Source organism: Schistocerca gregaria, chromosome 4 (genome assembly GCF_023897955.1).
Source record: "Schistocerca gregaria isolate iqSchGreg1 chromosome 4, iqSchGreg1.2, whole genome shotgun sequence".
Taxonomy (NCBI): Eukaryota; Metazoa; Arthropoda; class Insecta; order Orthoptera; family Acrididae; genus Schistocerca; species Schistocerca gregaria.
Window position 1 is genome coordinate 708,566,346 of NC_064923.1, and position 25,151 is coordinate 708,591,496.

At 40.6% G+C, this 25,151-nt stretch overlaps 1 protein-coding gene across 1 annotated transcript in view; it reads right to left on the bottom strand.

The window, feature by feature from the left end:
- The window catches only part of LOC126267877 (Down syndrome cell adhesion molecule-like protein Dscam2), a 1,296,028-nt gene that overhangs the window by 29,903 nt on the left and 1,240,974 nt on the right, over positions 1 to 25,151 (bottom strand). The window contains exons 25-27 of the mRNA XM_049973186.1: positions 21,736 to 21,985; positions 20,214 to 20,357; positions 4,573 to 4,713 (exon numbers count right to left, since the gene is read on the bottom strand). Coding sequence (XP_049829143.1) covers positions 4,573 to 4,713; positions 20,214 to 20,357; positions 21,736 to 21,985 — 535 coding nt within the window. The remainder of the gene's footprint in view (positions 1 to 4,572; positions 4,714 to 20,213; positions 20,358 to 21,735; positions 21,986 to 25,151) is intronic.

Below are 25,151 nucleotides of genomic sequence, written 5' to 3' on the forward strand. Positions count from 1 at the left end.
TTCAGGCAAATTATCCTCTATGTTTTCAGGAAATGTTACAAGGGGCATTCAATAAGTTATGCAACACTTTTTTCTAAAAACTGTCTGGTTTTATTCAGGATTCCAGTATGCCATATTATTCCATACTCTATTTTTCAACATAATCTTCATTCAATTGCGATGGCTTTATGCCACATTAATGGGAGTGCTTGTATGCCTGCATTGTACCGCTCTAGTAGTCAATGTTGGAGCCAATGTCATGCTGCATCAATAACCTCTGCATCATCCACATACCATCTCCCTAAGGGCCGAAGTGGGAATATTCCACATGTCCCACAATAAATTCCACATCTTTTCATCTGAATTTGACTGAGAAAAAAAAGTTGAATTATTTATTGAATGTCCATCCTATAAGCAGCAGAGTGTAAGCTGATACAGAAAACTAATGTATAAGATTGAGTCATGTTGCGCACCACGGTATTTTTCTTATTTCCTTACTCACAAACATTTCTAGGGTCTCAAAAATACTTTAACTTCATCCAGATAAAGGGACGTGTTGATAATCAGGCAACAGATTTCCACCTGACTGGGATTCTGTAACATGAAAGGTGAACACAGTTCTTTTCCAGATTTTTATGAGCTGCCACTAAGATGATATGTGATTAATCAAAATTTTCTATTTGGAAACATCCAGTGAAGTTATTGAAAACTGTGGATGGTCACACAAATTATTTAACAACCAAGGTACTGGATAATTTAGGAGTAAAGGAAACCAGTCACCAAAAAGCAGAAGCATTTAATCTTTCTCACACACACACACACACACACACACACACACACACACACACACACACACACAAAGAGAGTAAACTTGCTAGCTTTTAGAGTAAATGCTTTCTCAAACCACAACACACACACACACACACACACACACACACACACACACACACACAATATGCGCATACATGGTGCCAGCTGGATGTACATCATTTTGTGTCCAGCTGGCACCATGTAGGGACATTGGTGTATGTGTGTGTGTGTGTCTGTGTGTGTGTGTGTGTGTGTGTGTGTGTGTGTGTTGTTGTTGTTGTTGTATTACAGTTTCAGAAAGGATTTACTCCAAAAGCTAGCAAGTTTACTCTCTTTTATGCCCGTACCTGTCAACATTTCACCATTTCTGCTGCTTAGTGAGTGATCTCCTTTACTCCTAAAGCACTTAGATGCTATCAGAACTTTTCCACCATAAGAGTAATGGATGACATCCACATGTGCCTCAGAGACAACAGATTTATGTTTCATTAAATCAAATCACTACCCATACTGTTTGTGGCACAAAACTCCTATAGAAACAAAATTTTACTCTCACCAAGGAATCAAATAACAGCAATTATTTTGTTGTCATCAGTCTTTTGACAGGTTTGATACCATTTTTCAGTGTTTCCTGTCTTGCACTCATCTTTTCATCTCTGTTTAACTATTACACTCAACAACCTCTATAATCTCTTTTGCACATTTTAGTCATGGTCTAAACTAAAAACAATAAATTATTTTCTGCCATATAATGTCATTCAGATGCTGTTTGGCAGGTCTTGGGGTCAGCACACCACTCTCCCAGCTTTCCAGACACTGGAACTGCACCTTCTTATTCAAGCACATCCTCAATTGGCATCATAAGACTGAATGGACACCATTCCAGTCCTCCTCCAAGGAAAAATCCCTGGTAATACTGGGAATTGAACCCAGATTTTCCACATGGCAATCAGACATGCAACCACTCAGCTACAGAGGCAGAGCTAGTAGTGGTCTTCTCGTACTATTTTTTTTTCTCTCTACTGTTCCTCTCTGTGCCTTGGTAACTATTCCTGAACTCAAAGCAGATGTCCCTCTAACATGCCCCTTTTCCTGGTGAGAGTTTTCCACAGAATTCTATCCTCATTTATTCTTTTTAGTAATTCTTCGTTTTGTTTGTTATCTGTCCATATAATTTTTGATATTTTAAGTTTCTTTCTGCAAATATTTCTGATAGTCAGTATTTCACTACCATACAATGCTCTGCTCCAGACATTTATTTTCCAAACTTCTTCCTCAGCACTGTATTAATATTTGATTTCAGTAGACTCCTTTACTGATTAAAGCTTTCTTTGCTTTTGACAATCTCCTTCTTATATTCTCCTTGCTTTGGCTATTCTGTGTAATACTCATTCCAAGGAATGCATTAATGAATAGTATCTTACTTGGAGGCAGGTCAGGATGACTTCATCTTGTCAGAGTGATCAATATAGAGTATGCCATCACCAGACAGTTGACTTCACTGGATGCAGTTTATATTTGTAGTCTCTTATTGCCAACCCATCTCTCACAATTACACAGCCCTCTGACTGAAGAATGTTGTGTCACAGTGTGTTTCCCTGGGCATCCTTGACTGTTTTGCCTGCTTGCAAATTTCGCCATATTTCCACATGCCTGATAATCAGCAGAATGATGTGTATTGCCCTGGATGATGGAAAAGAAAAACTGTTTCCTGTATTGTTTTGACCATTTTCTCTGCTGGATATGTTATCTGCGATTATTATAGGACTCTAAGGAAGCTGGAGCAGATGAGAAACTTGCTGTTTTAATGACACATTTTCTGCTTCATTGCCTTCAGGATTGACTGCATATTTGCACTGCATGTAGTATATTCTTTGGGAAGGAAAATGTAAACATGACTGTGCAAAACAAATGAACAACTACATGAGTCGCCTTGATTTGAACAATCAATGCCGTGTGCCTCTCTAAATTAAAAAATAAGGCTTTGGAACTTAAATCTAGAATTTATTTGTTCACAAAATGTGTCTCATCTACAACAATCTTGGACCTGTTAAGAAGTCAAGGTGGAGATCTGCACTAAACTTGACATAAAACTTTGAAATTAACCACACCTATCTCTAAAAAGCAAACTTTTGGAGTATCTTGTTTTTCACTCTGTTTTTATGTCATCAATCCCACCCTTTATGTTTCAGCATAGGTAACTTATTAGCTACTCATCCTCCTCTTCTATCTCAAATATTGTTAATATTCATTCTCCCTTTTTTCTCATTGAAACATTGAGATTATTTGAAATGCATACATGGGGTGAAATATACTTCAAAGATATATGATCTACACAAATTATTGTTGTGAAATTACAGTACACACTAATGTATATAACTTGTATAAAGAACTCCAAGTAAGACAAAAGAAACACCACAAAGGAATTGTCTGTATGGGATGGAAATAGGCAGATGTGATGTACATGTACAGAAAAACAAATGATTACAATTTCAGAAAAACTAGATAAGAGTAATTCAAGAGAAAGAGCTTCACAAATCGAGCAAGTCAATAACATGTTGGTTAACCTCTGGCCCTTATTTTACGAAAGCAGTTATTTGGCTTGGCAATGATTGATGGGGTTGTTGAATGACCTCATGAGGGATATCATGCCATTCTGTGCAACTGGCATGTTAGATCATCAAAATCCCAAGCTGGTTGGAGGGTTCTGCCCAGAATGCTCTCAATGTTCTCAATTGGGAAGAGATCCAGCAACCATGCTGGCTGAGATAGGGTGTGGCAAGCATGAAGACAAGCAGTAAAAACCCTCACTGTGTGCAGGCAGGTGTTATCTTGCTGAAATGTAAGCACAGGATTTCTTGTCATGAAGGGCAACAAAATGGAGTGCACAATATCATTAACATACTGCTCTGCTGTAGGTGTGCTGAGGATGACACCCAAAGGAGTCCTGCAATGAAAAGAAACGGCACCCCACACAAACAGTTCTCATTGTCAGGCTGAATGGTGGCTAACAGTCAGGCTGGTATCCCACAGCTGTCCAGGACATATCCAGACACATCTTCACCCTAGAGTCTCATTGATTGGAGTAGCCCTGGACAGTGGTGGGATACCAATTTGACTGTCACCTGCCTTATGGCCCAACAACCAGGAGTGATGGTCTGGGGTGCCATTTCTTTTCATAGCAGGAGCACTTTGGTTGTCATCCCTTAAAGCACAGCAGTAAGTCGATGACACTTATGGTCAGTTTTTTTGGTCTTCATGGCAAGCCATCCTGGGAATACATTTGAGCAAGATACTGCCTGCCTGCACATGCCAACTGTTTCTACTGCTTGTTTTCAACCTTGCCAAACCTTATCTTGGCCAGCAAGTTCACCGGATCTCTCCTCAACTGAGAATGTTTGGAGAACTGTGGGAAGGACCCTCCAAACATCTAGGGATTTTGACAATCTAACATATCAATTACACAGACTTTGGAGTGCTATCACTCAGGAGGACATCCAAAAACTCTGTCAATCAGTACCAAACTGAATAACTGCTTTCATAAGGGACAGAGGTGGACTACTAAGTTACTGATAAGATCAACTTGTGAAGCTCTTTCTCTTGAATAAATCATCCATTTTTTTCTGAATCTGTAATCATTTGTTTTTCTGTACATGCACACCACATCTACCAATTTCCATCCTATTCAGAGAGTTCCTTCATGGTGTGCCCTTTTTTGTGTTAGGGAGTATGTGCTGTATTGTTTGTTCACTATTTTAGTCTTGGAAATTGTATGAAACTTACTGTTTCTCCAGCAAAGGGCAGCAGCAGCACCAGCTCCCACTACTGCCACAAAGGCCACAACAAGTGGAATGATTATTCTAATGTCTGCATAAAAAGGGGACGATGGACTTCCTCCATTCATTAACTCCAATGGTGGTAATTCTGGAATATGAAATACTAAGCATCAACTCAAACAGAATATGATTAGAATCAAAATGATTTATATGTGATCAATTTCAATAATGCATTAGTTTTTATGACAATTAATAATAGGTCAGCATGCATTCTAGGGTTTGGAAAGTAAGTGGTTTTTGTTACTAATATGGCATCCCTGAAAACGAAAATGGTATCACCTTTTTTTTCTCTATCACCCCCTGTTTTCATCCCTGAAAACGAAAATGGTATCACCTTTTTTTTCTCTATCACCCCCTGTTTTCGCTGCGCAGCTACCCCCTCCTCTCAACCTACTGCATGATATTTACTATTGGCTGCAAAATTTATGTTATGTAGTTTAATTTATATACATGTGGCAACATTGTTTGTGTGTAGAATGCTGGAGTTGATGAGGGAGAATGAACTTCAAAGCAGATGCTTGATTACAACCATAGATATCAACAACTCAGTGAGTGTGGCAGCTAGAAGAAGAGGCTTATGCGTGTTGTGAGTGGTGTTATTTCATCGAAGCCAAGTTCAAAATGTCATCGAAGTCAAGTTCGAAATGTCAGGAAGGCAGTGTGCTAATGGCCCATATATATTTTGTTACATATGTGTAACTTACGTGATATAAGTACAAGATGTTGACACAATTAATAAAATTTGTGCAGAAATCATATTTTTCTTCTTTGACATTAAGTTTGGAGATCAGGACATGTCATTTGCTCCAAATCTTGTCTCTCATACATGTGTGGAGTAATTAACGACATAAAGTGAAAGTAAAATCAAGTGTTTGAACTTCCCTAAGCACTAACAGAAGAGTCAGGTCAATCATTGGTTTCTCTGTGTGATGAAAGTAAGCGAGATACAACAAGGGAAACATGATAAAAATACTCATATTTCGCAGTTATACCTGTCTCTCATGGTCCAGGCTACCAATCCACTCTCTACTAACATCAATGGATACATTTAAATTCTCTGAACCAGAGTTAAGTCATGAAAGTAGTAAATCTGACTACTCCAAGTGTGTTACTGATAGTACCCCAACTTCTTACTCATACAGAAGTTAACAATCAAGAGAATAGCTATGTAGGACAAATATTTTATGTAAGTGGCCCTTTGTATATCCTCACTCAGTTTCTAGATGGTTTATCACTTCCAGTTAGGGGACTCTAGTAAGACACTGAGTGCACTCAACTGGTACGCAGCACACTTACCACATAGGTAATTTGTTTATAATCTTAGCTGACCAAAGCTACTAGGAAAACTACTGTAGTCTAAACATACTTGCAATAGTCTATGATACCCAATGGCAGTTCTACAACTCAACTCTCAAAAAATGCAGCACAGCTTCTGAGATCATATCTCAGTGAAAGTAATTTGCTTGCACACAGTACATCATATTCAATGTTCAGAAATCATTATAAAGAATTAAGGGGATTTTTGTGTTCAAGATGATTTAATGGTGTTTTGGATGACACTGCTAGATTAGTGATGAAAGTGGGATCTCCAAACTATGACAGTAAGCAATGGCGGTTACTTATAGATTCTTCAAAGCAAAATATGAAAGCAGTGTTGCTACATACTGGAAATAAGCTAGCTCCAATTTTGATTGCAGATTCTGTACACTTAAGAGACATGCAGCACTATGAGTGTACCAAGATGCTTTGCTATATGTGTGGATAGTCCATTAGTAGTTGTAGTAGTAGTAGTAGTAGTAGTAGTAGTAGTATCATGAGCACTGGAGTAAGAGAGAGTGGCCTAAGAGGAAAAATCTGATACAGGGATCGAAGAACACTGTGAATGAGCATTTGGTTAAACCATATCATATTTTATTGCCTCCACTGCACAAAAAATTAGGACTCATTAAGTGGTATATGAAAGCACTGGACAAAAAAGGAAACTGTGTCCAGTACCTGAGTAGCCAATTCCGAAATCAATTGGCTGTAAAGTTGAAAGAAGGGATATTTGTTGGATTGAATGTAAGTAAGTTGATGCCTGATAAACATTTTGAAAGTACAGTGATGGAAACAAAACAGTTCTACATTGTTTCCTTGGATAGGATAAGCAGCCTGAATATAAGGGAATAGTGCAAGATATGCTATAGTCATCCAAACAGTTAGGTCCTCCAGACAATTTTCAGGACAATTTGGCTGAAACATCAGAGTAACATGGTGACTGGTTCCATCAGAAACTTAAAACTCTGGAACATCATTATCAAGGTTTCTGGGGAATAAACATTGTGTCTGACTACTGGTGGCATATCACACATGAAGAAGTCAAATGCACAATGAAGGAAATCAAGTATTCATTCAAGAGTAAACATAAACAGAAGGAATACCTCCACCTGGAACATGTCCAAATCACCCTATTTGCTTCTTATAATTATTAAATCTTTAATGTAACTTTATTTTACCCTTTTATTGTTCCATTTTATCTCCATCTTCCTGTAATTGTTTTCTAATGTCACTAAGAACAGATTTCAAAGATTATGATGAGGATGATGGTTCGAAAACCTCATGTGCTGTAGAGAAACAGGCCTCAGATTTGTAATCAGCACAATTCATTACTCAGAAATTCATATTATCATACAAACTCAGATGAAAAGTCAAAATTTCTAGATGTGTGTAATCATTACCCATAGAAGTTACTAAAATTTGCATACGTAACAGAGGTCCTTACAGTCAAGGGGCAAGACAAAAATGTGGTTCATGAACATTGTCATTATGTCACAACTCCATCCACAGAATTAACAAAAGCTGGATAACATCTGTATCTCAACATCATCTTGATCTTCAATCACAGACTCAATTTGCAGCCTTTAACAAAAGGAAACTGACTGTCCCCAGATTTACATCTCCTTGTGTCACTGAAACATTACGATATATTTCCAGAATGAGATTTTCACTCTGCAGCAGAGTGTGCACTGATGTGAAACTTCCTGGCAGTTTAGAACTGTGTGCTGGACTGAGACTCGAACTCGGGACCTTTGCCTTTCACGGGCACTTGCCGAGAAAGGCAAAGGTCCCGAGTTCGAGTCTTGGTCTGGCACACAGTTTTAACCTGCCAGGAAGTTTCATTATGATATATTACTTGAAAGTCTACAAGTGGAAACTCTAAAAGGAAACCTGCAAGTAAAATGCAGTGTCAATATGGAATACATACAAAAATGTGCTGTATCAACCTAAAATACTTTTAACACACTGCATAACTGAGTAAAAAATAAATAAATCAAGAGAACTGAAGAAACCAATTACAATGCCTTTAAACTGGTTATTGTATAGACATCAAATGGCTCTGAGCACTATGGGACTTAACATCTGAGGTCAGCAGTCCCCTACACTTAGAACTACTTAAACCTAACTAACCTAAGGACATCACACAAATCCATGTCCAAGGCAGGATTCAAACCTGCGACTGAAGCAGCAGCATGGCTCTGGACTGAAGCAGACAGCAAATAAATAACTAAGAAAGACCTAGTTTATACAAAATTATTTTTATGTCGTGATAGAATGAAAGAATGTGTCCATTGCTGTTCTTCTGTTTTATGCAGCAACCTACTGAAGTGCACCTTGTGAATGAGGTATAGCAGTATGAGATGGTAAGTGGGAAGAGTAATGTGTGATAAATTAATTAAAACTTGAAAAGAAGATAAGAGAAGCACATAGTTGTAATGGTAAATGATAAATTGTGCATTAGCAAAAAAAGAAAAGAAAAGAAAAGAAAATTGGAAAAAAATGTAAAATTAAAGGAGACAGAATAGCTAGCAATCAAGTCCCTTCATGAGGCAAACTTCATAGCACTGCTGATACACAGCTTGTTCATTTTACCTGAAGACACTGAAATATATTGAAAACTACACGTCGGATCAAAAAGAAGTTATAATTCAAATTTGTATGTTCCGGGGGGCAGAGGTGAGGGGTGAAAGGGGTGGGGGGAGGTGGAAATCCAATGATACCACAATCATCAACTCGGCAACTTTGAAATCTTCCATGGGAATTACCGTTTCTTAATGCAGAATACAATGCTGTGGTAAAATCTCCATAAGTTTTGTCTGGAGCAATTTCTTCATTCCACTATTGATGGAGCTGTCATCAGTGGAATAGAAATGGGTTCACAATTGTAATTTATGACATGCCACTCAATGGCCCTTGAATATCCAATGGTACGTCTGATCCTATCTCCATGCTATGAGGGTATGACAGGCCAGTATTGCATAACTTCTAATTGCAAACCCCCATTCATAATTTTGTATATGTCTGCAACTCGTGGACTAGGGGCTAGCATTGCTGCCTCTGGATCACGGGCTCCTGGTTTCGATTCCCAGCCACCATGGCTGTGCAGCGAACTATGATGTATCATAACAGGCAGTACACTGCAACAAGAGCTCACATATCGTGCAGACATAGAGCAGATAGTGGCTTTAAACATTACAGTACTTGAAAAGTGTTTATTACCTGTACACCTGCCTATCATTTGGAGAACAGATGTGCAAGTGGATAATGCACGACATAACCACAGAAGAAAAAAAGTGAAATGATACTGATTTACAGAGACTGTAGGAGAACCATTGAGGCTGCTGTTGCCCTGTAAACCAAGCATTTTCCAGAGAAAGCTAGCTCTTGTTTGTTATTTTACAAGATTGTTAACACCTTAACATCTGATGGCAGCATACAGATCGGCAAAAGGAAATGAAGTAAGTTACAGGAGAACCTAATGAAATATCTGTACTAGCGACAGTGCACCACAATCCATGGATATGCACCCCGCAATTACACCACAATTCCAGTATGTCTGTAGGTAGTATTGTCACAGTACTGCATCATTATAAGTAGCATCCATACCACGTGTCACTGGATCAAGAAATTCATGTCACCAATTTCCATAACTGGGTAGCATTTTGCGAATGAGCCTGTCAACAAATGAAAACAACCCCCACGTTCTTTGCCCAGGTACTATTTTCTGACAAGTCTGCATTCACAAGCCATGATAGCACTAACCTCCATAACATGCAGTACTGGAGTGTAGACAATCCCAACTGTTTATGGCAAGTTGATCACAAATGTCATTGATCAGTTAAAGTATGGTGTGGCATCATGGGGAACAAATTTATTGGTCCACATTTTATCAATGGCAAACTGAATGGACACAAATACTGAACACTTTTGGATCAGGAACTGCTGGTACTACTGTTAGATATTGTCCTCAACGTTCGGCAATGTATGTGGTTGCAGCATGACAGTTGCATTGCACAACTGAAAAATTGGAGCTATTTGACCATGTTTACACTGGTTGGTGGGTCAGCAGAGGTGGCTATTAATTGACCTGTTAGGTCGCAGGATTTGATACCACCGATTTCTTTCTGTGGGGATATTTAAAACATAAGGTGTACCAGCAAGTGCCAACAGGCTATGAAGACATGTTTGACAGCATCAAAAATGCCTGTGCTGACATTTCCACAGATATGCTTCTGTCCTGTGTATGGTCATTTGAAAAGCAGACCACTAAGTGCATTGAAGTTGCTGGTACTTTGTTTGAACACTCATTCTAATTGGAAGCACAGAGTAGCGTTCACCTGGAGTCATGGCCACAGTGCTGTGTTGATCAGTCCCTTATTCAATATGTCAAATTAATACAATAATGTAAATGGGGTTTCCAATTAGAAATTATGATATACTGGCCTGTTCTACCCTCGCAACATGGAGGTGGGGTTCCACGTACCACTGAATATTCAAGGGCCGTTGAGTAGCAAGTCATAATTTACGATTGTGTGACCATTTATATTACGCTGATTACACCAACATCTGTGGCAAAACAAAGCAAATGTTTCAGACAAAATGTATGTATAGTTTGCTAAAACTGTAATCTACAACAAAAAATGGGGGTTCCCGTTGAAGAGTTCAAAGCCGCCCACTGCTACCCAAGTATGGGGCTGGGTGGGGGGTCGGGTGTGGTATCATTGGACAGACAAGTTTGAATTATAACTCTTTTTTTATCTGATGTGTAGTTTTTGAGATATTTCAATGTCTTCATTTAAAATGAACACCCTGTATATACACAAAAGTGGAGAAAAACAGAACTGGTAGTTCTTTCCTAAAAAAGGAAAGATGCAGAGATTGGAGACAGTTAGGAAGAAGGGATAGGTAACTCAGACTCTAGATTGGGAGGGAATCATCTGTTGCGGGGATGGGAGGAGACAAAAACAAAGTGGGCTATATCAGAGAGAGTAGGAGGTCAAACATAGTGCACTAGTAAGAACTGTACCAGCTACAGACCAGAGACGATAGGACAGAGTACAAAGTACAGCTGGATTAAGGGGAAGTGAGACAGAAGTGAAACTAATTGTTCAATTAAGAATTAGGATGAAAACAGAAAAGGAGACATAGAAATAATCAAAAAGAGAGGGGGAGAAAAATGTAGGCAAAAAGGTAATAGAATAAACAATTGAGAAAATAATGAAAGACCATTAAAATAAATTAACTTAATAAATAAGGAAGATGGGGAAAGTTGTTAATGGGGGTTAAGTCCACAAGGACGGAAATATGCAACGATATACTGGAAAACATTCCCATTTGCAAAGTTGACAGGAACTATAGCATGGTGCAGGTAAGAAGGCAGCAGTGTGATGTGTTCTGTGCAGAGAAAGACAAAGAATCTTTACAGTGTCACCAGTGAGCTCTCTGTCTATGACACACACCTCACACTGCAGTCGTCAGATATCTTGGTAACTGGCATCACTAGGATGAGTGCTACTCCAAGTCACTGTTTTTCTGCTTCTGGCTCTGGCTAACAAAAGTTATATGCTTGAAAAACTATCACTGTCACTTCTCAATATAATACTCATTGTGTCTGCTTGATGTCATCCATAATGAACTCATAGTGGCTAACTAACCTGACCATATCTAAACTAACATGAAAATCAATGCTACATGTTATGCACGCATCCCGATGTGTGTGCTATGGGCACACAGCAGAATGACACTTTCGCCTGGAGCATCATGTGATACACTACTCCTTGCCGCTGTGCATCACCCCACCACCTGCCCTCGTGTGAGCACATTGCTATAGTACCATGTCAGAGGATCCAAATGCTCAGTGGGGTGCAGCAGACATTCGGGTCTGTCAAGCCATGTTACAGAGCAATCTGTTCCAATACTGCCCAGACGGCAAGAGTGCTCCTGCATTTCCCTCAGATCACTTGTGAGCAGGTGCAAGTGGTGTAGGCTATCCACCAGGCAGCCCAATTGCACATGTTCTGTGCATGCACCAGCCACTTGGCCACTCCAGTCCATGAGTGATCAGCACGTGCAGTACTGTTACCTAGGGTACAGCCTGGCTGTGACTGCTGTGCATCTGCTGTTTGCCTATCCCCTTCAACCTGCAGCCATGAGGACCCAGCTGCCAGCCAGTGAGCATGCCAGCTGGAATACCCTGTTACAGAGGACATTCAGCAAGAGTACTCACTGTGGTATTGGCCATTATAGGGTCAGCTGCACTTTCAAATATGTGCGCCGCCAGTTACTAAGCCGTGTTTCCTACAGCTGCCACTGCGGCACAAGGGCACTGCCATGAGTAATTACAGTGCTGCTAACGAGATGCAAGCATCCCCTCTCCAGAGCTCCTGTAGTGGGTCTTCAAACATTCATGCATTGAGCCCATTTCGTGTGTTTGCCAGTTGAATAACATTTACAGACTTTCATAGTGGACAGGCATCGACACCTTCTGAACAGTCATTGTACTGACAGTGAAAGATTTATAAATCTATTATATCTGTATATATTTCTACATTCAAATCTACTGTTAGTAACTGATACTGCAAATATAGCAACAATTTTATGTATTATTTCAACTAATTTATCAGATGTAGAATAAATTAATATTCGAATTCTCTGTTATGAATGGCAACTATTCTTCACTCCTGTATACACTAAAGAAATACACAGTGAGCGAAGATAGACACAGCAGACTGGTGACGAGAAAAAGAAAGTGGAAAAAGGAGCTTTGGAAACCAGAGCAGAACAATTTTTTCTTTCCATTGAATTCTTTTTTGTTTGTGTGCATACACTAAGCTGAAATATTTAAGTAAAGATATTTACTGAATCATGGCAAACTGTGGAGAGCAACATCAAAGTTCTGAGTAGCAGTTCTTGTTCAGTTTCAGAGTCAACAAATAACCAAACTACTGTCAGCAGTCTCTTGCCTTGTACCAGTGCAAGCAGCCCAGCAGCAAAAGTTGCCAGAAGCACCCTGCTATAGTTCCCCTAAACTTTGCAGATGGAAATGTTCCCCAATATACACTCCTGGAAATTGAAATAAGAACACCGTGACTTCATTGTCCCAGGAAGGGGAAACTTTATTGACACATTCCTGGGGTCAGATACATCACATGATCACACTGACAGAACCACAGGCACATAGACACAGGCAACAGAGCATGCACAATGTCGGCACTAGTACAGTGTATATCCACCTTTCGCAGCAATGCAGGCTGCTATTCTCCCATGGAGACGATCGTAGAGATGCTGGATGTAGTCCTGTGGAACGGCTTGCCATGCCATTTCCACCTGGGGCCTCAGTTGGACCAGCGTTCGTGCTGGACGTGCAGACCGCGTGAGACGACGCTTCATCCAGTCCCAAACATGCTCAATGGGGGACAGATCCAGAGATCTTGCTGGCCAGGGTAGTTGACTTACACCTTCTAGAGCACGTTGGGTGGCACGGGATACATGCGGACGTGCATTGCCCTGTTGGAACAGCAAGTTCCCTTGCCGGTCTAGGAATGCTAGAACGATGGGTTCGATGACGGTTTGGATGTACCGTGCACTAGTCAGTGTCCCCTCGACAATCACCAGAGGTGTATGGCCAGTGTAGGAGATCGCTCCCCACACCATGATGCCGGGTGTTGGCCCTGTGTGCCTCGGTCGTATGCAGTCCTGATTGTGGCGCTCACCTGCACAGTGCCAAACACGCATACGACCATCATTGGCACCAAGGCAGAAGCGACTCTCATCGCTGAAGACGACACGTCTCCATTCGTCCCTCCATTCACGCCTGTCGCGACACCACTGGAGGCGGGCTGCACGATGTTGGGGCGTGAGCGGAAGACGGCCTAACGGTGTGCGGGACCGTAGCCCAGCTTCATGGAGACGGTTGCGAATGGTCTTCGCCGATACCCCAGGAGCAACAGTGTTCCTAATTTGCTGGGAAGTGGCGGTGCGGTCCCCTACGGCACTGCATAGGATCCTACGGTCTTGGCGTGCATCCGTGCGTCGCTGCGGTCCGGTCTCAGGTCGACGGGCACGTGTACCTTCCGCCGACCACTGGCGACAACATCGATGTACTGTGGAGACCTCACGCCCCATGTGTTGAGCAATTCGGCAGTACGTCCACCCGGCCTCCCGCATGCCCACTATACGCCCTCGCTCAAAGTCTGTCAACTGCACATACGGTTCACATCCACGCTGTCGCGGCATGCTACCAGTGTTAAAGACTGCGATGGAGCTCCGTATGCCACGGCAAACTGGCTGACACTGACGGCAGCGGTGCACAAATGCTGCGCAGCTAGCGCCATTCGACGGCCAACACCGCGGTTCCTGGTGTGTCCGCTGTGCCGTGCGTGTGATCATTGCTTGTACAGCCCTCTCGTAGTGTCCAGAGCAAGTATGGTGGGTCTGACACACCGGTGTCAATGTGCTTTTTTCCATTTCCAGGAGTGTATCATCACATATTTCCATCCTAGTGGACTTCAGGAATTCAGCTGCTGCCTCCACTATTCTGACAGTTCACTGACATGAAGGAAGCATAGAAAGAATAAATAACACAACTGCATCAACAATTCAATGTCTACAAGACCACAGGCAAACCTGTTGTGCACTTTCTTTTCATGCATAGGAGTGTATACCTGCTGCCTCCTACTGAAACTGTTTCCCTTCAGTGAGCTTCAAACCCAGCCCTACAGCGTCATAATTGCAAGAGCAGATGTATTTTTTGAGAGTCAAATACATATTTTGCTACATGGCATAAACTTTTCCACAGTCAACATCATAGTGATCAATCCTATAAAGAATGGATTGTGAAATTGCAGGGCGCAACTAGAGACTGTAGATTCAATTGTGTCTTTGGCCCAACTTATCAGGATGAAAAGCTTCATGATGCTATTATCCAGAATCTATAAGATCAGAAATTGAGGGCCAAAATTCTAAAGCATTGCAACCCTTGCCTCAGTGAAATGCTTGAAGTTATTGATGCATGCAAAGTTCAAAATTTAGCTGAGTAAGATTTCTGTCTACCAATTATCACTTCACTTGAGACAAACAACCTTTTCTCCAGCCACAGCCCTGACCCCAGCACTCACAAATCAGCACTGTGTAGACAAGGCTGGGCACTCTACATTAAGGATTTGCTGCACCGGCACAATGCCAATTACACTGTACAAGCTCCGTGCAAAGCAGAGTCATGCATGAAATGCTATGTCACCCATGATCAGACGAATTGCCTCTTCAGACAAGCTGAATTCAATTTTTGTTATTGCATGGGACTGCTAACAAAAGACTACAGAGCCTTTCTCTGTTTCATGCATGAATAATGCAAAGCAAGAATGGATGGAAATCAATGTCATTTCATGTTCAGATTCTGTGCCTGCTTCTGCTCAAAAATCAGACAACCAATGACGCAGAAAATGCACACATGTGCATTTAATGCAAATAACACACATTTCCCAAGGACAATGACTCACCCATCCAGCCCCCTCCCTGTTCCGATTCCAGCACTACACAGCTGTCATTTCACTGCCACACCAAGTCTTTTAAGTTCTTTTATTTATATTTCTCTCCTTTCCGCTACTTACCCCCTCCCCCCTTCTCTCCTACACTCCGACTAAACTGCAACGCTTCACTGTCTGCCACTCCCACCATACTATCCCTCCCCCTCCCTGCCCCAGCCTCCTCCTTACCCCCACCAAGTTGCCACTCCCATCATGCACTGGTGCTGCTGCTCGCAGTGTAGTTTCAGCTCTGTGAGACTGTAGATGTGTGTGCAAGTTGTGCTTGCGTGAATGTGTGTGTGTGAATGTCTGTATGTGGGTCTACTGCTGACAAAGGCCTTAATGGTTGAAAGCTATGATTGTGTGAATCCTTTTATTGTGCCTATCGCGGTTGTCATGGCACTAATGAATAGAGGGGCATCTGGGCGAGGCATGGGTAAGTTTGGCATAGTCTCCTGCAGGATAATGCCTGGAGACTGTCGTGAGGCATCAGCAAGGTGGCATGCAGATGGGTCTTCAGTTGCAGCATCTTCATTTTTCATTAACTGGTGGTGATAGCTTTTTGTGGTGTCTTGCACATCAAAAGAAGCAGGCTTGATCCAGTCAATGACGACTTTAGTTATCACACCATGAATGTCAATTCCGAATACATTACTGTCTCTACTTCATACAACATATGGCCCCTTATACAAAAATATGTGTGTGAGGCTGTCTAAGTCTGTAAAAACAAATGGATGTCATCAAGTGTGGCTTCTGAGGATTGGTGCATACACATTTAACACCTAGTAACATTGCCAGTGCCTTGAAAAGACACATTTCCAGCTGACATCCTTGGTTAGAAGTGATGTGTAAAGGCACGCCAAATTGAGCAATCTACCCATAAAAGAATTTCTGTGTTACCACCATGATATCTATCATTGGGAATGCTCCTGGTCACAAGGTGAATTAGTCCACTATTGTGAAGCAGAAACTGTAGCCTTCAGAAACTGAGAAAGGTCCTACAATGTTAATGTGGACATGTTCAAATTGTTTACTGGGAGTAAAAGTGCGCCCAGTGATGCCTTGACATGTAACGAAATTTTATTCCTTACACATGCCATGCAGCTCTTGACAAATGCTTTGTAGTCTAGGCCATATGAAACTGTGCTCGACTAACATAATAGTGCCTCAAACTCAAGGATGTGCTAGACTATGTGCAGCTGCTATCGTCCAAGTTCAAAATTATTCTGGCACAAACAGTCACGGTTTTGTTCCAGAAATGTCACAGTTCAGTCTGGCATTTGTTTCAGGTGTGATTATCTGCCATAATTTCAGTTCAAATTGTTGCGTGAGCAACATGCACAATTCCTCATCATGTTGTGCTTGCACTAGAGAATCAAAATCAATGGCTGTAGCTATAGTTTTGATCTGTGCTGTGGTATGCTCCAATATATTTAACATTTCAACATTGGACAGTACATCTGCGGGCACACTGAGGTTGCACTGTACGTAAACAAAATGAGTTCAAAACTGACCAATGTAGTTTAACTGCTTCAGCGGTCTTAGAGATGCTTCGCTTGGTTTGACCCTGAGAGTTTAAGTCAAAGGGTCATAGTCTATACAAATGCTAAATTGTCAATCATACAAGTAATATTAAAATTTTTTGATAGCAGCACATGTTTCACAATTGTATGTCACCCACCATTGTTGGAAGGGTGACAGTCTGTGGCTGTAAAATTCGAGTGGTTGCCAACAATGATCTATTGACTGTTGTGCTACTGCCCCAATAGTGGTAGCAGACACATCAACCATTAAAGCCAGTGGAGCTTGTGCTATAAGATGTGTCAGTCATGTAGCATCTGATATTGTTATCTTAATGGCCTGGAAAGCAGAGTCTGTTTTACGTGCCCACTGTAATCTGTCATTTGGTTTTGGTGCTCCCTTAAGAAGTTCATTTACTGAAGCTGTGATCAGGGCATAACTGGAAATGAAATGTTGTTAAAAACACTGAGAAACCAACAAATATCTCTAACTGTGATTGGACGACGGTATGTGATTATGGCTTGTATTTTATCTTGAGGAAGGCATATGCCATTTGTGTCAACAGAGTATCCCAGGAAATGAACTTCTGTTGCCCCAAAAATACATTTTGAAGGGTTAATTAGTAGACTGTGCATGCATAAATGGTCGAACAACTGAGTTAAATGCCATCATTGTTCCTCCTCAGAAGTCAACATTACATCATTTATGTAGATACAGCAAAATTAAACTCTCACGTGACTTCATCCATGAAATGCTGGAATTTTAGCAGCAAGTAACAGAGATCAGACGCCATTCTCATAAACTCAAACAGTCCACAAGATATAGTGACAGCTGTTTTAGGGACATCTTCTGTGGCTACTGGTATCTGGTATTTGGTAATAAGTCGATCAGGGAAAAGATTGTTTTACTGTGCACATAGATGGAGAAATCCTTTATATGCAGCTTGGGATTCTGGTCCAGAATGGTCCCTGTGTTTGACTGGCAGTAGTATGCATGGATGTCTGGACTGCATGGATACCAATCATTGTTCTTCTTCAGAATAATGTGTAAAGGGGCTGCCTAGTTACTACTCAGGGTTTAACATACACCTTGTGCTAACACACAAAAAAATTCGTCCTTGGCTATTTTTAGTTTTTCAGGTGCCAGCCATCTAGCACAGGCATAGGCATGTGGGCCTGGTGTGGTGAGAAAGTTGTTGCGGGTGAGAATGTGGTGCACTGTTGTATGCTTAACTGGCAGTAATGTAGGTGACTGCGTAACTTCAGAAAACTCCTTCAGCCATCTCATATACTGCATACCCTTGGTGATTACATTTACTGCCATGGGGGCAGTGTAGCTGACCTTTCCTTGAGCATCCAGGTATTTTGTTGCATTGTTCAAATGCAACCATTGCAGGTCAGGAACCAAACTGTAAAAAGACAGGAAATCTGCCCACAAGATCAGTTGCAAGACATTGGCCACTGTGAACTATTATTCAAATACTTGATGGAGACCAAGACTGAGTATTAAGGCAACTTGTCCACAGGTCTTAATCTTTGAGTCATTAGTGGTATCAAAGTAATAATCATCACAGTTGTGATACAATAATTTAGTTGTTGGATACATCAATACTTCAGCTCATGTGTCCACTAAATATTGCACTGTGACCTGTGATGAACAATCGGCATGTATTACTAGTGGAGATAGGTGTAGCTGCCTCAGATTCCCTGTTGCACTCCCATTTGCATGGTGGTGTGCATTTTTGTGCAGCCTTACCAATTTTTTATGATACCTGCAGGTGTTTGACACCACAGCCAAACGGTTATGACTTCTCAATGAACACTGATACAGTCGTTGTTTGGTATGTACTGTTTGCAACACGGCAACCTGTGTAGTTAGTTCTACTAACTGCGACTGCAATGATACTAAAGGCACTGCAGCTCTGTTGGGCTGGGTTGATTTGTTTTGGGAGGAGACCAAACAGTGAGGTCATCGGTCTCATCGGATTAGGGAAGGATGGGGAAGGAAGTCGGGCGTGCCCTTTCAAAAGAACCATCCTGGCATTTGCCTGGAGCGATTTAGGGAAATCACGGAAAACCTAAATCAGGATGGCCGGACATGGGATTGAACCGTTGTCCTCCAGAGTGCAAGTCCAGTGTGCTAGCCACTGCGCCTGCAGCTCTGTTACCCTGCTGTATCATCAGTGTTGCAGAACTCATTGAGGGATACATCTCCAGGATCTTATCCACTGTTCATGCTAATGCATTCAGATCTCTTGGACACACTGAGTGCTGCAACAATTTAACTGACTTCGTTTCATCTAATGAAATCTGCAATGAAATGAACTAGCTCTCTATTTGTGCAAACCATAGACCGTAGTACAGGACTTTCCTGCCACAAAGGTTGTGGTTTTATCGTTCCTCCTCCAATCATCCCGCGGCTTTGGGCTGGTTCGGTAATAACTGCTGAAGTATTCATTTGCATGTGAAAATAAACCCAACATAGTTGTGCGGAAGTAACACGTACGTACGTTCTGATGTGACTACAGATGTCAAAATGGGAATGTGGTAGTACAAACATGTGGTAGTCTGCTCAAATACCAATTTATTCCACATATATTAATTACAGGGTGTGTGCTATTCATAGTGCTAGTTACATTAGTCACTAAGAAGCAAGGAGTAATGAGAGAAAAAGTAACATCAAAGAATACGTAACAGAGGAGTAGACACACAGAATATTTATGAACTTTCACTGTGTCTGCTTGTTCACACAAGTGGCACAGATCACTACAATCTGTTTAACTCTGACTACAATGTAACTTCTCCATATCTGTCTAATCTCTCCCTTTTCTGTTCCTATTTTATTTTAATATCTTGAGCTTGATACTTCTCAGATATTTCTCTATCTCTGTCAATTATACTACCACATTTTTTTATAAGTAAAACTTTCAATTCTATTTTTATTTGTAAGTAATTTGTAATTTTAACTATTTACTTTTATTTTGGACTTGCATGGTTTGTTTTTTACGTAACTGGCAAGGTACCCCATGCAAATATATGAGAATACCTTATGGTTCTACGTTTTACTACTATTATGGTTGTTAATGACATGAATTACACTTAACAACAATTCAGAAGAAAATAAGGACTTTTTCCATGTCACTACATCAAGTATGAGTGTATAAATTTAGTAAATATAAAAAATGTGAAATTTTCAGCAGTGAGCAATTTATACTATAATTTCTTACCACCATCCTTTGTAAGAGTAGCAAATGTGTATTCAGCAGTTGAAGATCCTGCTATGTTATGTGCTTCTATCTTTAGCTGATAGATAGAAGCTGGATTTAGGCCAGAAACAGTGAATCTGCGTTGAGGCTTCAATGCATTTGATACTGTTGACAAAATATTATTTTATAAGTATTGTTCCAATAAATCTATAATTTTTTAAGCAGTAAGCCAGATGTTCAATCATTCATTCATCATGTTCCATAGCTCCATTAGAAAGGTAAACCTTCAGGGATGGGGAACAAGTCAAGGTATATGTTGACAAAAGACAAGCAAATCATAGAGACTTAATCTGTATTCTGTATTAACAATAAACTACCATTATAAGGCTTAATATACTCATGGTTAAACCAGCTAAATTTAATCAAGTAAATTACAAAGAAAGCAGCTACTCTGGGAAAAAAGAAGCTGCAGCCCCTCAGTTATACAGTGTGAGGCGCAGGAACTTCCTTATTTGAAACACACACTACACAGCAGCCATAACTCATTGCTGTGGGGGATTGAGCACATTCCAAAGAGCAGGACCTAACATGAATATGAATGACTCTCTTGTGCAAAGACGTCCCTGACTGTCTCATCTCTTTGGGGGAGGGGGGTCTTCAATGACCAGTATGCTCAGCAGATTTAGCCCCCTGGTATTTTTTCCTTATGAGCCATCTTAATCCGTGGTGTAAATCAATCATCCATGGGACTTTGGTGAGCTGCGGAACAATAATCATACTGCTATTACCAACACAGATACAGACATGATTGACAAAGTGGACTGAAACTTCTGATTTTGACTCTCTAAATGCATTGAGCAGAACAGAGGCCACCTTCAAGCTACCATTTTCAAAACCTAATGAGATAAAATTTTAAATGCAGTTCTATACAAAGGAAAGAGAACTAAACCAATAACTCCAGTACTTTCTGTTTTACAATTTTTAAAATAAAGGAAGTTCCCACACCTCACGCTGTACTATATACTGCTCTACGAGACTGAGGATGCTACAGGACAGCCACACCCACACTTGTGGCTGGTCAGATGCATTTGCGTAAGAGGTGCAGGTGTGATACTAGTCAGTGCAATCAGCTGGCCATGTGGCAGAACACTGCACTGTGCGGCACTAATTCCCTGAGTCACTTTTCATGCAGCTCAGCTTCAGATAGCTGCAAATTTCCTCATACATTCACACAAACATCTTTTTTTTTTTTTTTTTTTTTTTTTCAAATCAGTGATTTGTTTAGGCCAGGAAGTTGTGAGTATTAAGGAGGCACTAGATGGACCATTCATTCCCATCTGCACAGTAAAATGTGTCATTTGCCTATTTTATTTTTGGATAATGCCGTAAAGTAATCTATGAAAAGTGTTACATTTATGTGAATGGTTGGAGAATGTCTTTCATGTTAACAATTTTAATTTTTTTTATCTGAGGTCTGACATCATAGTTATTAAATGATATTATTTATTACATCTGATATTACTCACTGGTACAAATGACTCACCAAGTGTCCAGTGTTGTGCCCCATTTGGCCGATACTGCAGTACAAAATATGTCAGTGGACAGCCATTATCAGGCCAGACATGTAGCCGCAACAACACAGATGTGGAGTTGGGTGTTATCAGCATTGCCTGGTGTGGTACACCTGGTGCCTGCCCTTGTGTGCGGACAGATAATGTTGGGCTGCTAGGAGAGCTGTCAATGCGATTATGAGCTGTCAGTGATAAGTGGTAAGTGCTGCCACACAGCAGTCCCTGTAAAGTTTATACACAGTTTAAGTTAAAGGACACAACATATTTTGAGGTAGACCTGACAGACAGATGAGAAAAAACATTGACTGTTAACAAAATGAACAATGCATTCAAAACATAAAATATAAAAAACAGTACCATATTCCAAGAAAATTCCTTGCAAAAATCAGGGTAGGGTGGACCTGAAGTTTCTCTTTATTCTAAAACTTATTACACAGTAAAGACATGTACCTCATAATCATTATTACTGACAGTCATCAGCCTTAGATGTACCTTTTAACATGTTTGACTGAAATATACTATGTTTTCTAATAAAGAAAGGTGAATTGTTTTTATCACCAGAATGATAGCAACGACAACTGCAGGAACAGCTACAGCAAGAAAAATAATGGTAATTCCAGATGCAGTACTAATGGCAGTGGGAATTGCAACAGAAATAGCAGTTATTGCTGTTACAACTACAGTGAAAGAAACAAGTCTGCAGCTACTGTTTCCTCACCTCCCCTTCCACCATTCGCCTGCTTTGAAAAGGAACATGAGAGTTGGGAGGTCTATTTACATCATTTTGTTCCTCATTGCAATGCAAGTCAAATAACCAGCCGAAAATATCAGAGTACACACTTACTGTCTTCAATTAGTAGTTTGAGCTTTGCTGATGTCTGTGGTTTTCTGACTGATGTTTCTATCACCAAACTCATGTAGCTGCATCTAGGTTCACATTTAATCAATGTGTTAAGCAATGTAATCAATACTATGTAGTATGGGCTGTTAACTTGCAGGGCTTAGCAACCAAATGTGTTTTTTCTTGTAAACAGTGCAGTGCATTGTGTGCAGTATCATTAAACTGGGATGTTACTATACACCTCACTACTGATAGAGAAGTAAGTATAGAAGCTTTAGAGTTGTGTGATACAACCCTGAGTGATTTCCTAAAAATTATCAAAGTTCATGAAGTAACAGTGTCAGCACAAGGTTTGTTTCGCGATACTTTACTGTCTGCTTTCTTAGTAGTGAATTAGTAGTAGTAGTAGTAGTAGTAGTAGTAGTAGTAGTATGAGGAGTGTTCAATAAATAATGCAATACATTGTTTATTCTATAGTGAATTAGTAGTAGTAGTAGTATGAGGAGTGTTCAATAAATAATGCAATACATTGTTTTTTCTCAGCCAATTTCAGTTGAAAAAAAAAATGCAGAATTTGTTGTGGACATTGTGGAATATTCCCACTTCAGTCCCTGTAGTTTCATGAGGTTCCTGCTTGGTTGTATATATGTAATTGATTGTCTAATTTATTTAATTATTCATAGTTAGCATCTTTTGTTATAAGGTGGAATCAGCAATTGCTTCATAACTTAAATTCTATTGTTGACTTATAAGCAGATATAATTTCTGTACTAATTATAAACATTTTGAGGAACAACTAATTGTATTCTTAAAGGATCTATTTGGCTCCATTCAAAAACATGTTAGCAAAGCCAGCCCTCAATTAATTCCAAAGTAATTTCCAGTTTTATCAAAAGTATTATTGAAACTTCCTGGCAGATTAAGTACTGTTTGCATAACTATATATGTTAATTAATGATGATGTAAATAAAATAGAAAGAAACTTCCACATGGGAAAAATATATTAAAAACAAAGATTCCAAGACTTACCAAGCGGGAAAGCGCCGGCAGACAAGCACATGAACAAAACACACAAACAGAATTACTAGCTTTCGCAACCGATGGTTGCTACTTCAGGAAGGAGAGGGAAAGACGAAAGGATGTGGGTTTTAAGGGAGAGGGTAAGGAGTCATTCCAATCCCGGGAGCGGAAAGACTTCCCTTAGGGGAAAAAAAGGACAGGTGTACACTCGCACACACACACATATCCATCCGCACATACACAGACACCAGGTGTCTGTGTATGTGCGGATGGATATGTGTGTGTGTGCGAGTGTACACCTGTCCTTTTTTTCCCCTAAGGGAAGTCTTTCCGCTCCCGGGATTGGAATGACTCCTTACCCTCTCCCTTAAAACCCACATCCTTTCGTCTTTCCCTCTCCTTCCTGAAGTAGCAACCATCGGTTGCGAAAGCTAGTAATTCTGTTTGTGTGTTTTGTTCATGTGCCTGTCTGCCGGCGCTTTCCCGCTTGGTAAGTCTTGGAATCTTTGTTTTTAATATATATGTTAATTTCATCATTTAAACAAGTATTCGGTTTAACACTTGCAATAGAAGAAACTGTTAAAAAGAACCAATTTTCAATGTATTCAGTTAATTTAATGAGTTAAGTTTTAATTGTAATTTCTGTAAATCAAACTTCGAACAATGTGTTGTTTCAGCACCTATTATTGTGAGGATATATAGGGGCCAGAGACAGTCAGTCCATGGCTGAGTTTCAGAAACCTGGGTTGGTTAGAACAACAACAATGCTTCAACTTAACTGTGAAATAAGTGTTACATAATTAGGCTGTGTGTTAAAACAATGACAGCAAGAACCTTAAGTAGCACAGTACCCCAACCACCCACTGCAACTTTGGCTAACAGTACCCCTGCAGTTGATTTCATTCCAACATTTTCCAGAAAACCTAATGAGGAAATAAATTCCTTTTTACAAACTGTCCAAGATGTAGGCCGCACTTGTGCTTGACCAAACTATTTCCTATTAATTGCACTCCACCTTAAACTGTCAGGTGACACCTGTACCTACATTGAATCAGTTACCACCCTCCATCCTTAGGGACACCACCTCTTTTGCCATGTTAGAAGCTGGGTTGAAAGAAAGATGTTCTGACAGATGTGACGCCCGCTATTACAGGAACAAGTTGTTCACCCTCTGCCAGAAGCAAGGGGACAATGTACAGGCATTTGCTGACTGAATCTGCGCTGTGGCTTGCCACACTTACACTCTGGGTTCAGACCCCAACGATAACGAATGAACAACTGCGTCCGATGTTTAAATATGAGCAGGCATGCCAACACTGCCCAAAGGCAGGCCATGCTGCCGTGCAGTTCCATGCACCTTATTGGTTCAAAGGGCTCTGAGCACTATGAAACTTAACATCTGAGGTCATCAGTCCCCTAAAACATAGAACTACTTAAACCTAACTAACCTAAGGACATCACACACATCCATGCCCGAGGCCGGATTCGAACCTGCGACTATGGCAGTCGCGTGATTCTGGACTGAAG